At 46.6% G+C, this 15,873-nt stretch overlaps 1 protein-coding gene and 3 long non-coding RNA genes across 6 annotated transcripts; 2 read left to right on the top strand and 2 right to left on the bottom strand.

Moving 5' to 3' along the window:
• Positions 1-186: 186 nt before the first annotated feature.
• LOC120671395 lies at positions 187-5,824 on the top strand. The gene is made up of 2 exons (XR_005673631.1): positions 187-445; positions 5,480-5,824. It is a non-coding gene; the product is annotated as an uncharacterized LOC120671395 (long non-coding RNA).
• Positions 4,317-5,067, bottom strand: LOC120671392. Its single transcript, XM_039951700.1, has 2 exons — positions 4,715-5,067; positions 4,317-4,607 (listed from the first exon to the last, which is right to left on the bottom strand). Exons 1-2 carry the CDS (start codon positions 4,850-4,852, stop codon positions 4,485-4,487), a joined length of 261 nt encoding a protein of 86 aa, XP_039807634.1. The 5' UTR covers positions 4,853-5,067; the 3' UTR covers positions 4,317-4,484.
• Positions 5,825-6,352: 528 nt separating the features above from the next.
• Positions 6,353-7,889, bottom strand: LOC120671393. Of its 3 annotated transcripts, XR_005673630.1 has the most exons (4): positions 7,670-7,889; positions 7,512-7,559; positions 6,760-6,828; positions 6,353-6,673 (listed from the first exon to the last, which is right to left on the bottom strand). It is a non-coding gene; the product is annotated as an uncharacterized LOC120671393 (long non-coding RNA). The 3 variants fall into 3 exon arrangements; XR_005673628.1 differs by having other exon boundaries at positions 7,512-7,889; XR_005673629.1 differs by lacking the exons at positions 7,512-7,559; positions 7,670-7,889 and adding an exon at positions 7,342-7,504.
• A 1,710-nt stretch (positions 7,890-9,599) lies between these two features.
• Positions 9,600-11,024, top strand: LOC120670564. The gene is made up of 2 exons (XR_005673251.1): positions 9,600-10,379; positions 10,607-11,024. It is a non-coding gene; the product is annotated as an uncharacterized LOC120670564 (long non-coding RNA).
• Positions 11,025-15,873: the final 4,849 nt, after the last annotated feature.

Raw genomic sequence — 15,873 nt, 5'->3', positions numbered from 1 at the left:
TATTTAATTATTTTTAGTGCTTCATACATGTGTTTAAAGAGGAGGTGAAAATTTTTGGGTGAAAATTTTTAGGAGCAGGGCCTGCGTTGAGCTTTGGAAAGAGCCCGACTATGACAGTCTGACTTGTGTGTGTCTTAGAATGGGTCGTCTCTCCTTCAGGCGGAGCTCCCCACGGTGGGGCAGCTGCCCCACCTACCGCAGGCAGGAAGCTTCTAGTACACCTCTCTTCTTTCTCAGATAGTCAGGTGTATTGTGGTCGTCCTCTCTTTTTTCTTAGGTGTGTGGTCGTGAGGAGAAGAGGCACTGCATCCCAGCCTCTGGCAGTCTGGCGGCACTGCATCCAACCTCGTTTTTAGGAGATATATGTGCGAGCAAAGACCAAAGTCCAAGTAGGAGAGAGCTCACCAGGCCAACAAATGCTCACGGAATCAGGGAATAATCACCGGTATGTCTAACTCTCAGATCCCTAATTTGGCATGCGATTGTCTGAGCTGCGCGAGTGACAGACGACGGCGACGGCGACCCTATCACCATCACCGCGTCGCACATCACGGCATCAAGCTACAACCCTGCACCTGCACGCCCCTAGCGCGTCGTCGCCTCCGCCATCCTAGCTGCAGCATGCTGAAGACCGTTGCTACCCGCACTGTTGGAGAAAGTCACATTAGTGCCGGTCACAGGACGGCTTAGTGCCGGTCCCTGTGGCCGGCACTAAATGGCCGGCACTAACGTGACAGACGTTAGTGCCGGCTACTCTGACCGGCACTAACGTGCGTATGTTAGTGCCGGTCCGTAATACCAGCCGGCACTAACGTGCCCGCCCCCGCCCGAGTTCTGACAGCAAGGTTAGTGCCGGCTGATATAACTAGCCGGCACTAAATGTTTTTTCTTCTTTATGTTTCTTTTCTTTTCGTTTTTATACGTATGGCTATGCGTATTTCTAGCGTATGTGACTACATAGTCGTACTCTTTGCATTGCACAGTATTATTAGAACAGCATATTACACTTAAATTATATATTTATATATATATATTATATGTCATGTATGGAACACTTAGGAGTTCAAAAGTACATGAGATATTACATCAACTATAATAACGTATCAGCTTCCTCGTCGTCGGATCTTCTTGGGCGACGCTTAGACGGAGATCGCCATGAAATTCGCCCTTAGGATTTATGACTTCATCGAGTAGAAATCCACATATAGCTTCTTGAATTGCCCTGATCCGAGCGATTTCAATGAGTTCTTCTTTCATCCGCCAATGCTGTCACATTTTTCGATAAAAACATGAGAATAAAAAATAATGAATTAAAATAATGAGCAGATGTGATTGTGCTCACGTACATTGAATGCCTCCACTGTCATTTGCCCTTTTTCACTTGCAAAAGAGTTGATCCACTCGCATACGTAGTATCCACATAAGTTGTTTCCTTGGCCCTGTCTCCAACACTATGGACAAATGTGGGTTACGATATAGAATTTTTTTGATGTTTTATTCCGAATGACATTAGTAGCGAGAGTATATTCATACCGGAAAATCAGTCACTCAATGAAGAGGCTCAATTTCACCTATGGGCAAGCCTATGTGTTTGTGGAGGTAGCGACTCCATGCAGTATTTACCACCTCGATGATATCTTGGTACTTTGATTTATCTTGCCTTAACGAGTCGTACACCAAGACCTTGTGCTCCTCAATCCGAATACAAAGCAATATCCAATGAAAGCTGTGCATATACATACGCATAACCAATTAATGTTGATTATAATAGTTATTAAATGGTATTATTAATACGAAGGGATTGAAAAAAAAGTCTAACAAAGAACGACTCACTGATGGTTGTATGGCAAGAGAATGAAGGGACACATGCTATTTTTACGCAACCCCCTGTATATAACATTGACTATGTCTCCAGAATTTAGCGCTAGCGATTTCTCGTGTATAATATCGGGGTCGAAGAACCCGACGTTATGAAAGTTCTTCTTTCGGCAAATTTGAATTTTTGACCTACGGGACACAAGAAAAACGGGGATCAATCAACACTCAAGGCTAAAATAATGAAATGAGAGACAATACTTACATGCACCATACACTGACGAGGGACTTGTGAAGGGCATCTTGATGGTATAAATCGTAGAGTGATGCAAACTCGATATATACATCATCTGCCCCCCGCCAGAAATCGTCCATTGGTTCATCTTGAAAGCCACCTGCTTCATGAACCCATGTCCAATCTGGAAGATTGTTATCACCATCGTCATCTTCTTCATTATCTTCCATCATAACTCCAACTTCGCCGTGCTTAGTCCAAAGACTATAGTTACTCATGAAACCATTCAAGGCCAGGTGATTCCATAGAGTATCTCTTTTTCGGAATTCCTTTTTATTTTTGCAAACACTGCATGGACAACACATTAAACCCTTTGGCGACCTATTTGCCATTGCCGCTTTGAGAAAAGAATCTAAACCCTGAATCCACGCCGAGGTGCTCCGGCTTCCGTGCATCCATTGCCGGTCCATCTGTACAAATTAAAAAAAATCATGCTCATTATCCCTAAAAACATGTTACTATGAAGTAATTCAAAAAAATGTAAATGTGTCATAGACCACCTATCTAGTAAATTTAAACTAAATAGCAAAATAAATTGGCACAATAACATATAGACATGTCACCATGAAATAATTCAAAAAAACTCATTCTAAATGTGTGATAGTCAAACTATATAGTAATCATTCTCTAAAAAGCAACAAATCAATTCTACCTTGCTCAAATTAATGAACAAATTAATAAATCATGCTCATTTTTCCTCATCCTTAAAATCCTTAAATTTTTGCATAATAACATATACACATGTCCCCGTGAAATAATTCAAAAAAATTACTCTAAATGTGTCATAGTTAAACTATCTAGAAAACCTTCTCTAAAAAGTAACAAATCGATTCTATTTTACTCAAATTAATGAATAAATTGGAAAATTATGCTCATTTTTCCTCAACCTTAATATCACTATTTTCTTTATCTAGAAAGCATGAAACAAAGAATAAACACCGTGAAAGAAGAGTGGAAGAAGCTACTAACCTTTGGTGCACTTGGATGGGTGAAATCCTCACAAATTTGAGGTAAAATGGGCAGCACCTCCCCTCTAACACGCCATGAGAGAGAGGAGGAGCTCGGCCAAATGAAATGGTCGGGCTGGGGAAGAAGGAGTGCCTGGCTTATACGGGGCAAGTTAGTGCCGGCTAGTGGATTTAGCCAGCACTAAGTGTGGACATTTAGTGCCGGCTAGATTTACTAGCCGGCACTAACATGCAATTGACCAAGTTAGTGCAGGCTAGAATCACTAGCCGGCACTAACGTGTCTTTTGACCGTTGTGGCAGACGGGCTGACCGTTGGGGGATGGCACGTTAGTGCCGGCTGGAGTTTCTAGCCGGCACTAACGTACCCGCTTTGTACGGTTCATGCACGTTAGTGCCGGCTCCTATTTGACCGGCACTAACGTGCTGGTACCAATGTGCGTTAACGTGCTGGTACCAATGTGTGTTTCTCCAACAGTGCCGCTGTTGGCCGCCAGTACCTCTTTCTGCCGGCTACCCTCTGCTGGCTACTGCAGGCCGGCGCTCTACGGCTAATTAATCTGCTAGAACTTGTGCTAGTCCATAATCGTCCTAGAATAATAAAGGCGCTGTCGCCGATCTCATCACCCATCAGGTGAGGCGTTGCCGCCGATCTCATCACCCATCAGATGGCTAATGAGGAGTCAAATAGTTTTGGAGGTATCTTCAGCCCCATCTAAATTTTTGAGCGAGCTCCGCCACCGTCTCCTTGTAAATTGTAATCTCAGGCGTCAGGTGCGTTTTGCTTATCTGCTTGTTTCAGGTCAATCCTCTGCATCAGTTTTTGATGGCTTATAGGTGCAGGGTGATGACTCGGTAGCCGTATGCTCTTGCTTGCTAAGACATGGCACTCAGTGCCTCAAGAGTTTCGGATCCGAGTGTTAGCTTGTGGTTAGATTGCTGTTAGTTTTGACCGAACCGTCGCTTGTTCCTCGCAGTCCCAAATTCTGAATGGTCATGTGCTCTTCCAATCAAAGGTCCATCCACACCCCCAAACCCAAGAGGGGAGAAACGAACAAGCCCAGTCCAGAGGGTTATTAGGCTGTCCACAATGGCAAGAGCAAGAGCAAATTTGCTCTTGCCTCGTTTCCCACGCCTTCTCTGTCTACAGTGCCAAACAGTACATCTACAGTGCCAAACAGTAGATTTACTCCTCCATTTCCTCCTATCGCTGTGGACGGTCTTAGGCGCTCATCTGATCTAAGTTAAACACTGAATAACACAGTTCCTCTTACAATAATAATGGTAGCTGGTTCATGTTACAACGACCTAAGAGACAGCGTGCAAGTCCAGAATCTGTCACCATCACACTGGAAGCAAACAGCGAGGTGCTACTCCACACATGTCGGGATCATGTCGGGATCATTCGTCAGTGATCAGCGAGTTGCTTCTTCTTGGCCTCCGCCTCGTCGGTTGCCTCCACCTGCGCCTTGGCCGCGAGCATGTCCGCCTCCGCCGCCTCCTGCTCGCTCCTCGCCGTCACCTTCCGGACCTGGAAACGCACACACCACATCATCGAACCAACCCTCCATGACGCACCGCGATCGGGAGCCGAGACGAGGCGTCCGCTCTTCTTCATGGCTGGCTAACGTTGCTTACCAGGCCGAGGAAGGAGGCCTTGACGTGCTGCAGCCACTCGTGCACGGAGACGCCGGCCGCCGCGGCCCCCCTCTGCGCCTTGGACGCCCCCGCCGCCGCCATCTCCTGCTGCCTCCTCCCGCCGGCGGCGTCCTCCATCCCCGGCGCGCGAGACGAGCCGACGACCTCCGAATTCTCGAGATGGACTGATACGAGGATCGCACGCGCGCGTACGCGACTGCCTGCGGGGTCTCTAGATGGAGCTGCTTGCTGAGATAAAGACGGGCGCCGCGGGGCGATGACGTGTTCGTGCTTCCTGAGAGCGCACCGGCGTGTACAGCAAAGCGAAGCATCGTACGGCGGCCGGCGCCGATGCCGATGCCTCCGCCGCGCCACACGTGTCCGCGCTGGGTGACACGTGCAGGGACGTGGCCTCCGCGAAGTCAGAGGCCGGAACACGTCGGCGGTCGGCCGCACGGGGCATGACCTGGTCCGAGCCAGGATTCGTGGCGAGTCGACGATCAACCTGGGCTACATGCTGGGCCTATCAGTTTGGGCCGAGCCGGGCTGGTTAGTCATGAGCGGACTACATTTGGCCCACTACATTTATTCTCAGCAGTGGTCTCACTCACCCAGCCAAGCAGTCACCAATCAAACGATCATTTCAGTCCAATACAATTCCACAGCCGAAAGTCAAACATACTATTCGTCTCCAGTACTACTGCGCAAAGATCGATGGACCATGTTCCGAAGGCGACTGATGGGTGTTGGATGTAACATTTTCAGGTGGCATAGGCAAGGGCAATGGCTGTTCGTCGACAACATCTTAAGGTGGGACCTATAAATAGTTAGATATATGTATGATCAGCTTTACAATGCTTATGATTTGTACTTGAAAGTAGATATGTCAATTGATAACTCTTAGGTGCCCTTCCAATTTTTTTTAGTTGAAAATTTTGTACTAAGTTTTCAAATTGAGATATCACTAGAAACCTGGCGCGACTTTGTCGCGCCCTCTGGTGAGATTAGCTAGTGTTATGCGGTGGCAAAACAATAAGCATCACAATACCATTTCATTTTTTGGATGTGAATTCAGATTATTTTTGAACAGAGGTATACACATTTGAGATATTTGTGGTAGTATTATATTTATGTGATTCATGGATTCTAAGTGTATGCAAATAGTACATGATACCTTGATAAAGTTATATATTTAATACAAAGTTGTGGATCATATAAATTGAACCTTCAAAAGCTATCATCTGTGCTCATAAAAGAGGAAGAAAAGCATATCAAAGCTAGTAAGCAAGGTGCAGATCCCTTCTGTTGCTGTAGGTTTGAGGTACTAGTGCATACCGTGCGCTATCGCGCGCGGACCTATAAAGCTTGTATCACTCCTTGTAACACAAATCGTATCAAATTTCGAATCATCGTATAGATGACATTATATGAGAAAGCGACATCATAAGTATGGAATTCAATTGCAAAGAGGAGTGCCATAGTTAAGCGGTAGGCTCTAGCATAGTTAACAGCATATTGGAAATAGGATGTCCTTTTGCTGAAACAGGTCTGAAATCCTAAGAACATTAGTTGTTCAAAATACGCAAACATTAACACAAGGTTTCTCACTGAAGTAGTGATCGTCCAAGATCCAAGATCTAACACGACACAAATAATTTATATTAGGGAATTTAACATTGGTAGGAACTACTGGCTTCAACAGCATACGGTTATTCTGATTACTATCCATAGAGTGTTACCAATAGCGCAATGAGCGATAGATTGTCACTATGGAAATGGCTCCATAGAGTAATCACTGGTGCAGCTAATGTTCAGAGGACAATGTTACATTGTTTGTTTAACATGAGCGGTCTAATATTAGTAAAGATAACTGCCCGTTGCACAACTATCTGGTAAAGAGAACGGGCTGATTGGTAGTGGACGGCAGCAACATCCGTGGAAGGGACCATTTTTCTCTGGCTACAAAAGGAAAATGAAATTGATTGTTAGAACAATAAGCAGTTTAGGGTAAACAGGGTTGAAGGGACTGGGAGTGTGTACGAAACCTGATGCAGTGGACCTCTATCGGTGTAGCTTGACAACGTCTTGTCTCTTTTCTAGCGTTCACACAGGATCTGACGACGGGGAAAAGAGGCAAAGAAGTCAAAATAGGAGGGTGGCAGGGTGAGGTTCAGATGTGCAGTCGAAGCCTGCTCGACAGCTCGAGCAGTGTGGAGGCTTTCAAGTTTCAAGCATAGTAGCGCAGCAGTTTTTTTTACTCTGCATTTGTTCACTTGGTGGCAGGTTTAGTACCGGGGAAGGTGCTATGGTTTAAATTAAATATAAGGGTATAGTTTGTACCAACGATAACATCTGTTATTGGTTGTTAGGTATGTATTTTGGAAGAAATAAAATACTAATAAGTAAATCTAATCGCCTACAAATTAACAGGAAATATGTGAATCGACAGAGATGGCAATGCTGGATCTGCAAGACGCAAGACCACATGATACGTGACTGGAGTAAATTGCAGAACACATGCAAAAGGTCATTTGAATAAATTGCAGGACATGTGCAAAGTCATCATAGGGAAAGAGGCCTTCTATTGCAGGCCATATATATGATCGACAAGGCAAGAGTATCCATACTTTGTCAACATTTTCACACTTGGGACCACAATAGCTGAAAAGTAAGCAGTGAAGCGTGTTGTCAGTGGTCAGACAAAGGGCAAACTTTTTCAACGGTTTCATACTCTTTTGGTCATACAAAGGACAAACTTGTTCTACCATTTCATACTCTTTCATACGTGCGATCATACCTTGAAACGTTCATGTTGACCGTTTTGAAAGAGTGACCTAACTTTCCCCTGCATTGGAACCCTTTTAAATTTAGTGGTTACAATAAGCATAGAGAAATAATATGATAATATACGGATATTACAATTTACAATAACTCAAGTAACAGAAGAGCACTAACATGCTTGTTAGAAGTAATCAGTGTACAGCCAAGTTTGTTCAGTGATTCATGGGAAACCTGCAGTTGCTTTTCTAAATTTCCATACCACTTGTACTATAATTCAGCTTTATTTTAACTTTTACAACAATTTATTTACTGCCGAGTTGGTCAACTCTCTTAAATCTAACCAGTTAAAACTAAATTGTTTGTCACATAATAAACGCATGCTCAGCAGCTAAGAAACTGTCAAGGACCTCAGCGCCCAAGACAGCGGGACCTCGACTACGTAGTTCGTAGTCTCGGCGGGTAGGAGCGCTAGGGTTTTTGCCTAACTGCTCAATGGTGAAGGGGATGAGATTAAGAGTAGAGAGAGAGGTAGGAGATAGGTTGTTCATTGCTTAATCCAAAGAGTGCTGATTACATGACTTATATAGGCCCGTGGCCGGCTAACAAAAGGAAACAAACTCCTTAATTCTAGCAATCCTTGCATGTCGATCCGCATGCCTGCCTGCCTAAATCCACGCCTAACCACTCGGCGCCGGCGCCGGCTGCTCCTGGACGCGCGGGCGGCGTCGGTACTGGACGCCCCACATGACATCTCTCCCTCCCTCGACGAGCAGCTCGTCCTCGAGCTGAAATGCGGGGTAGCGCTCGACGAAGCCGTCTAGGTCCTCCCATGTGGCCGACGAAGGAGGCTCGCCCTTCCAGTGGACGAGGAGCTGGCGAACACCACGTGCGAGGCGTGAGCGAGTCACACGTTCCGGCTCCGGGGCCGCTAATTGAGATATCATTTTGGAGAATTAGTACAAAATTTTGAACTAAAGAAAGTCGGAGGTTCACCTAAGAGTCACAAATTTGCACCCCTACTTGAAAGTAAAAAAGTATCTATATACAACTGCTCACTATTGTAAAGTAGATTACGTGCCAGAGCAAAGGGGAGATAGATTATTTTTTATTCACTATGGCATGATCTTATACTTATGGTGCACCTTAAAAATCTTTTGGCTATTACTACTTGCACAATGTATAAGGTGCATCTTAGAAATCTTTTGGCTATTACTATTTGCACAATATATAAGGTGCACCATAAGATTGCATTTATTACTTAGGATGGGTTTAGTTGGAGGAAAAAATTGAGTTTTGGTACTGTGGCACATTTCGTCGTTACTTGTCAAATAATATTCAATGATTGACTAATTAGACTTAAAAGATTCATCTTGTGTTAATCAGTTAGACTGTGTAATTAGTTATTTTTTATCTGCATTTAATGTTCCAGCCATGTGTCCAAAAATTTGATGTGACGAATACTGTGCAAATGTCTTTTTAAATCCATCCCCTAAAGCACGAAGTTTTCTTTGCTATGTCCACTCATCGATTTACACCTCGCTGAGACAGCCGGACTTCGTTTACCAACCAAATCCGACACAGAAAAGGCTACAACATTAAAATCGACGACTGCCAGCGATCTTGGGAGGCTTCAACGCAATCCGACGGCCTATCTTCTATGGATTCGCCAGGCTTCAACGCGTTGAAGCCCACCCCACTGCCCCGCACTCCCTCCCGCACGTGCTCCGCATGGTCGGCCACGTTCGATTCCAGTATACTCTCTCTTTTCTCTATTTTCTCCCCCTCTCCCTTCTCTTTTTCCTCCGAAATCAAGCGCAGCCGCCCTGCGATCCCGTCTTCCTCACCCGACGCCACCCGCCCCTCCTCCGCCGTGGCACGGCCCCGCCGCCCTTCCTCGTCGGCGGTGAGGGGCAGGGGAAGGGCCTTCGCGGCCGGCATGAGGGACGGCCTCCGTGCGGCGCGGCACACCGCCGTCAGGGGCAGGGGGAGGGGCTCCGGCGTGCTGCTAGCCCACCGTGGCCGGCGAGAGCACCGTGCGGCACGGCCACGCTGCCATTAGGGGCGGCGCTAGGGGCCCCGCGACCGGCGTGCGGGCCGGCCGGCGTGCGGCGCGTCCTCTGCCTCCTTTCTCTTCCCCCAGCCTCCAAAAATCGGCGGTCTCTGTTTTTTTCCGCCGCCGGTCGCCGGTCGTCTCCTGGGGCCAGATCCGGCCGCACCTTCGCTGGATCCAGACGCCTCCTTGCCGAATCTGGGCGGGGCGCCCCTCTCTCAGCTAGGGTCGCGCTCCCCAGAGCCTTCCTCCCAACCCAGCACCGAGCCCTCCGCCCTCAAACCCTAGCGCGCGAGAGACCCTCGCCCCCATGGAGCCCCCTGAGCCGGAGAGGGAGCCGGGGATCACATCGCCGTCGAGCTCGAGCTCCAGGTCTGAAAAATAAGCCATGAGAAAAATAACATTGCTTGTCTCAGTTTGAAATTTCTGAATTGTCTGAAATGCACACTATACCATGCTACTTTATTCCAATGAGAAGTTAATGCTACTTTATACTGCCGCTGGGTGAGGTGAGGCCGCAGCGGACGAGGCGCGAAGCCGGGCGGGGTGCACGCCAGTGATGATACGGGAGGTAGACGGATGCCGAGCCCCGAAAGATGCGAGTCAAGGCCACCAAGGAGATGTAAGGTTTGAAACCCTCCCTGTGCATATGATGCTTTTCCATTTGATTGATGCACTACTTTTTCGTTCAATTGATATGGTCCACATTTGAAGTATGGTCGTGGTATAAAAAAAGCATTGATTTATAGCTAGTTATATGTGATGATTTGCTTGAAATGATGCAGCCAATCTCATATATTCAGATATGGAGCTTCCTGTCAGCATTCTTGGCGGGTGAGTTGTGAATTTGCAGTCGATTGTAGACAATTGGTTTTAATTTTTTTAATGCATTCCAAATCTGAGATTGTGACTCGGCAGTCGCATTGTCATTTTGTTGGTGCATAGAAATTTGTTTGATATTTGGGAATGAGAAACCGAAAAAATCTTCTTTAATGGAGTCAGTACATATGCATGGAAGTTTGTTGTCGAACTCATTGTAAAATCAAATCTTCTTGATCTAGGTCACCAACCAATGTGGATGTCATTTGCTTGGTTCATTTGGCACTTCGATCAAAGCTTCAGTTAGCATCTTCTAAATGCATCAGATGCATAAAAGGCTGGGGCGCACTGCGGAGAAACCTCCAGCTGGGGGCGCGGCCAGCGGCGCCGCCTCCAACACCGGCCGGCGGAGCGGCCTCCACCAGGACACTCTATTTTTTTTGTCATGAAACAATTTAAAATTGTTCGACCATCTAATCCCAATATATTCTGATGCCACCAAGTCATGAATAATTTCTTTAATACCAGTTACCTGTACAGCGCGAGTGAGCTATTTTCCTGTTTTTACAGAATTGACCATGTAACCTGATTACATCAGTTAACTGATGAGCATTGTATTCTTTCAATTGTAAATATAATATTACAGAATTAAACTTTTTTTTCTTATTCTACCAAACTAATGTGCCCTATTCTTTTACAGAAGACATTATTGCACTTCCATTATTTTAACTTATGATGATTGATAGATGATTAGCTGATTCTCTTTATGTATTTTATATATTGTGTAACTGCACTACAGCAAGTTTGCTGACACATAAACTTCTCAGAAGGCATTTTATTTTGTTTTCCTATTTAAAGCTGCTGTATTTTGAGCCTGAGGACAATGGTGGATTGAGCCTTGCTTTACAGGTATGGACATTGTAACCAGATTTTCATTTTGTTACCTAGGGATAAACTTGTGTTTGAGGGAGAGGCCAACAGCAAGTTGTGGCCTTCTTATAAAGTATTTTATTAGCTTAAGTGACAGCATGTGTGATGGCAACACCACTGACTTTTCTATTAACATAGGCCTACATCAGGGGTCAGCATTGAGCCCTTATTTATTTGCTTTAGTGATGGATGAGGTCACAAGGGATATACAAGGTGGGATCCCTTGGTGTATGCTCTTTGCTGATGATGTGGTGCTAGTTGACGAGAGTAGGGCAGGGGTTAATAGGAAGTTAGAGCTGTGGAGACGCACGTTAGAGTCGAAAGGGTTCAGACTTAGTAGGACCAAGACCGAGTACATGATGTGCGATTTCAGCGCGACTAGGCATGAGGGGGGAGACGTTAGTCTAGATGGGCAAGTGGTGGTCCAGAAGGATACGTTTCGGTATTTAGGATCGGTGCTACAAAAGGATGGCGACATTGATGAAGATGTTAGGCATAGAATTTCAGCTGGCTGGTTGAAATGGCGGCAAGCTTCTGGCATCCTTTGTGACAAGAGGGTGCCACAAAAGCTAAAAGGCAAATTCTATAGGACAGCAATTCGTCCGGCGATGTTATACGGTGCTGAATGTTGGCCTACAAAAAGGCGACATGTGCAGCAACTGAGTGTAGCAGAGATGCGGATGTTGCGGTGGTTTTGCGGGCACACAAGGAGGGATAGAGTCCGGAACGAAGTTATTCGGGATAGGGTCGGGGTGGCACCAATTGAGGAGAAACTTACTCAGCATCGGCTGAGATGGTTTGGACATGTCCAACGAAGGCCTCCTGAGGCGCCGGTGCGTAATGGGGTCCTTGAGCTAGTCGATAATGTAAAGAGGGGTAGAGGTAGACCTAAACTGACGTGGGTTGAGTCGGTTAAGAGAGACCTTAAGGATTGGAACATCTCTAAAGAGATAGCTTTGGATAGGAGCGCTTGGAGACTAGCTATTAATGTGCCTGAACCTTGAACTTATTTCTTTCGGGTTTCATCTCTAGCCTACCCCAACTTGCTTGGGAAAAAAGGCTATGTTGTTGTTGTTGTTGTAAGTGACAGCATGTTTAGTTAATTTATCTTTGATGGTTGGCTTAGATTTCTTAATAATTGTTTGCGCTGATCCGAAGGTCCTAGAAGGCAAACGAAGGTCAACCGCTGATCCGAAGGTTGCTTCGAAGCTTCAGTGTAGCGTCTCTGTTACGAATCGGATAGGGTAGACAATTTGTACACTCCAACCTGTATGAAATGACCTACGGCCCAGGATATTCGCTGAATATTCGGGACAGGTAGAGGCATCATGGTCATTATGTAACAAAGGTTAGGGGTATAAATACCCCCTAACCAATCTGTACTCGATACGTGCATGTATGAGGCGAAACTCTGCCACTTTGCTTTGTATCACCTTCGTGTATGCATTTTACTTGGGTTGTAAAGAAGCCGAGAACCCAACAAGGGCACCCACCGTGTTCCCAGCTCGAAAACCAACCCTCGATGGCACAAACAAAGAGAAAAGCCACAGACCCACCCGTGGGCAACGCCCAAAATGATTCCCAAACCTCTCAGGAAGACCTTTCCACACAACCCCCAGCAAATGACAACCAACCATCCAACAGAATTCCCGAAGGTACAGATCATTCGGGGTCCAACCAAGATGAGCTCACCGCCCTGAGCCTCCAGCTCCAGGCCTTGGAAAAGCAGAAAGATAACCTCGCCAAGCAGCTGGCCGTCTAGCAAAACGCGCTGAACCGAGCAAACCAATTGGCTGAGGTCAAGCGCAAAGTAGCAGACATGCAAGCAGAAGTTGACAGAATACAGCAAGAATGCGCGAACACTCATACCAATCATGAACAGCAACCTCCGTTGGGGCCCCCCATCAGAATGAGATCCACAACATCCGAACCAACTATACCCTCCAAGACCACTACGTCCTACCTTCGGCTGGCACATATGACCCCAACTCGCCACTCTCTGCAGCCTTGCAACATACACCATGGCCACTGGGCTACATGCCAACGCAGCTTCCCAGATACAACGGCTCGGAAGACCCAACTCAATTCATCAAGGCCTACGAAGCTACCATAGCTTCGGCTAGCGGCGATGACCCTATCATGGAAAAATCGTTCATCATGGCATGCGAAGGTCCGGTAGCAAACTGGTACTCTCACCAACCCCCGTGCTTCATTACAAGCTGGCCTCAGCTAAAGGCAAGACTCAGGCAGGATTTCCAAGGCTTCGGGCGACTCGACCCAAGCACCATAGAAAACTTCCAGTGTCTCCAAGGAGACAAAGAACTCCTCTATGATTACTTTCGGAGGTTCGTCCAAAAGAAAGCTTTGATTTCAAATTTTCCGAAAAAAGAAGCAATTGCCAAGTGCATCGCTGGCTTACTACCAGGACAGTTAGCCTCGCATCTGTCTAGGGAGCCACCCAGAACACTTAGTGACATGTATGCTGAAGCAGAAAAATACGCCAGGTCAAATGCAGACCACAGACGGAGGGTCGAGCACCGACAGATAATGAGACAAGCTGAGAAAAACAACTGGAACTACCAGAACAAAAACCCACAGTTCGTGTTTCCTGTGGAACCTTCACAAGAAAACAGCACTGATCAAGAACAGGACTCATTCATGACTCCCCCCGACAAATCACCCGAAGGTCAGCACAACAACCAAGGCCGTAATCATTCAGGGCTTAAGGGCCGAGGCCGCAGTCGCGGAAAAGGTCGTGGACCTTCGAACGGACCTTCCACGGCAACGAGTCTGACCATACAACCAACTTCTGCCATGAGAAAAAAAAAGAACACTTGAGCGAATGGAAGAAGAGAAAAAAAGCAAAACTGGTCAGCCACACTGCGTTGTCAGGACCTCGGCACCGCCGTTCCCACCAACACCCACACTATACAATCCAACCTTCTAACCAATGGCAGCCTTCACCTACAACCCATACCCAAACAACTGGCCGCCTCAGCCACCAGCTTACCCCCAAACCGCTCTCCTTACCTCCGCCTCCGAGCCAGCAGCAGGCTCAGGAAGAGCTACCTCCGCCTCCTCCAGGCCCATCCCCAAAACAGGAGCCACAAGGCTCCCAAGCTTCGCAGACATCTACGCTACCATCCTTCGGCATGATCATGCCCATATCTGGAGGATCCACCCTAGAGTTCCAAAACAAAAGGCAGCGCAGGGACTACTTCAGACAAGTCCACAACATCCTGGTTGATGGCCCGGCAAAGAAGACACCTTGGTCTCACATGCCGATAACCTTTTCAGAGGAGGACATGAGCCTCAACAGCTACCCACACACCGATGCAATGGTCAACGAAGCCAACATCCAAGGTTGGACCATCGGGAAAATACTAGTCGATACAGGCAGTTCTGCTGACATAATCTTCTCAAGTATCTTCGACAGAATGAACATTAATAGAAACCTGCTCCAGCCAGCTGAAATCCCCCTGATCGGGTTCGGAGGGAAAAGGGTCGAGGCCCTTGGAAAAATCTCATTGCCAGTCTCCTTTGGTGACACTTCCAACCCAAGAACAGAACACATCACCTTCGATTTGGTCGAAATGAACTACCCCTATCTCGCCATCTTCGGCTGGGGACTCATCAACAAATTCGAAGCAGTCGTGCATCAACTCAACCTCTGCATGAAAATGCCAGCATCAAGAGGCATCATCACTGTACGTGGTAATCAGCAGCTCGCCAGAGACATAGAGCGAGGGATAGCTCCGGGGCAAAGAAACGTACATGTCCTCGAAACTCAAAAGCTCAGCAAAGAGAAAGTAACCTTCGATGAAGAGTGCGAGGTCAAAAGAGTACCCCTTGACAAGCATCTCCCGGATAAGGTTGTAACAATAAGTGCAACACTATCCGAAGAAGAAGAAAAAGAACTACTTGACTTCCTGAACAAAAACAAAAACGTGTTCGCATGGTCAGCTGGTGACCTTCGTGGAGTCAGCAGAGACATAGTTGAGTATCGCCTTGACATCAGACCCGGTGTGAAGCCCAAAAAGCAAAAACCTCAAAAAATGACCGATGAAAAGGTTTCCGCTATCAAAGCGGAGGTACAGCGCTTGCTGGACGCGAAGGTTATCCGCAAAGTCAAGTACCCAACCTGGCTCGCCAACATGGTGCCTGTCAAGAAGAAAAACGGCAAATGGAGAATGTGCATAGACTTCACAGATCTAAACAAAGCTTGCCCAAAAGATGATTTTCCCCTACCACGAATTGACAAAATCGTTGATGATGCTGCAAACAGCCAACTGATGTCACTCTTGGACTGCTTCTCTGGATATCACCAGATTTGGATGAGAACAGAAGATGAAGAGAAAACAAGTTTTATAACCCCCTTCGGCACTTACTGCTTTGTAAGAATGCCCGAAGGTCTGAAAAATGCCGGCCAGTCATTTTCGAGGATGACCTCCAAAGTCCTAGAATCACAGCTAAAAAGAAATACCCTAGCCTATGTCGATGACATTGTCGTCATCAGCGCAGCACGACAAGATCACATATCGGATCTCGCAGAAACCTTCGCGAACCTCCGGAAAGCAAA

This window comes from Panicum virgatum, chromosome 4N (genome assembly GCF_016808335.1).
Source record: "Panicum virgatum strain AP13 chromosome 4N, P.virgatum_v5, whole genome shotgun sequence".
Classification (NCBI taxonomy): domain Eukaryota; kingdom Viridiplantae; phylum Streptophyta; class Magnoliopsida; order Poales; family Poaceae; genus Panicum; species Panicum virgatum.
The sequence above is the reverse complement of the archived record's forward strand: the minus strand, read 5'-3'. Positions and strand labels throughout refer to the sequence as shown.

Bases quoted from the DNA above. Each gene is read 5' to 3' on its own strand.
- LOC120671392 (XM_039951700.1), bottom strand. From the start codon at position 4,852: ATGGAGGACGCCGCCGGCGGGAGGAGGCAGCAGGAGATGGCGGCGGCG. The intron at 4,608-4,714 runs GTAAGCAACGTT...GTGCGTTTCCAG, and splicing joins AGGCCTCCTTCCTCGGCCTG to GTCCGGAAGGTGACGGCGAG.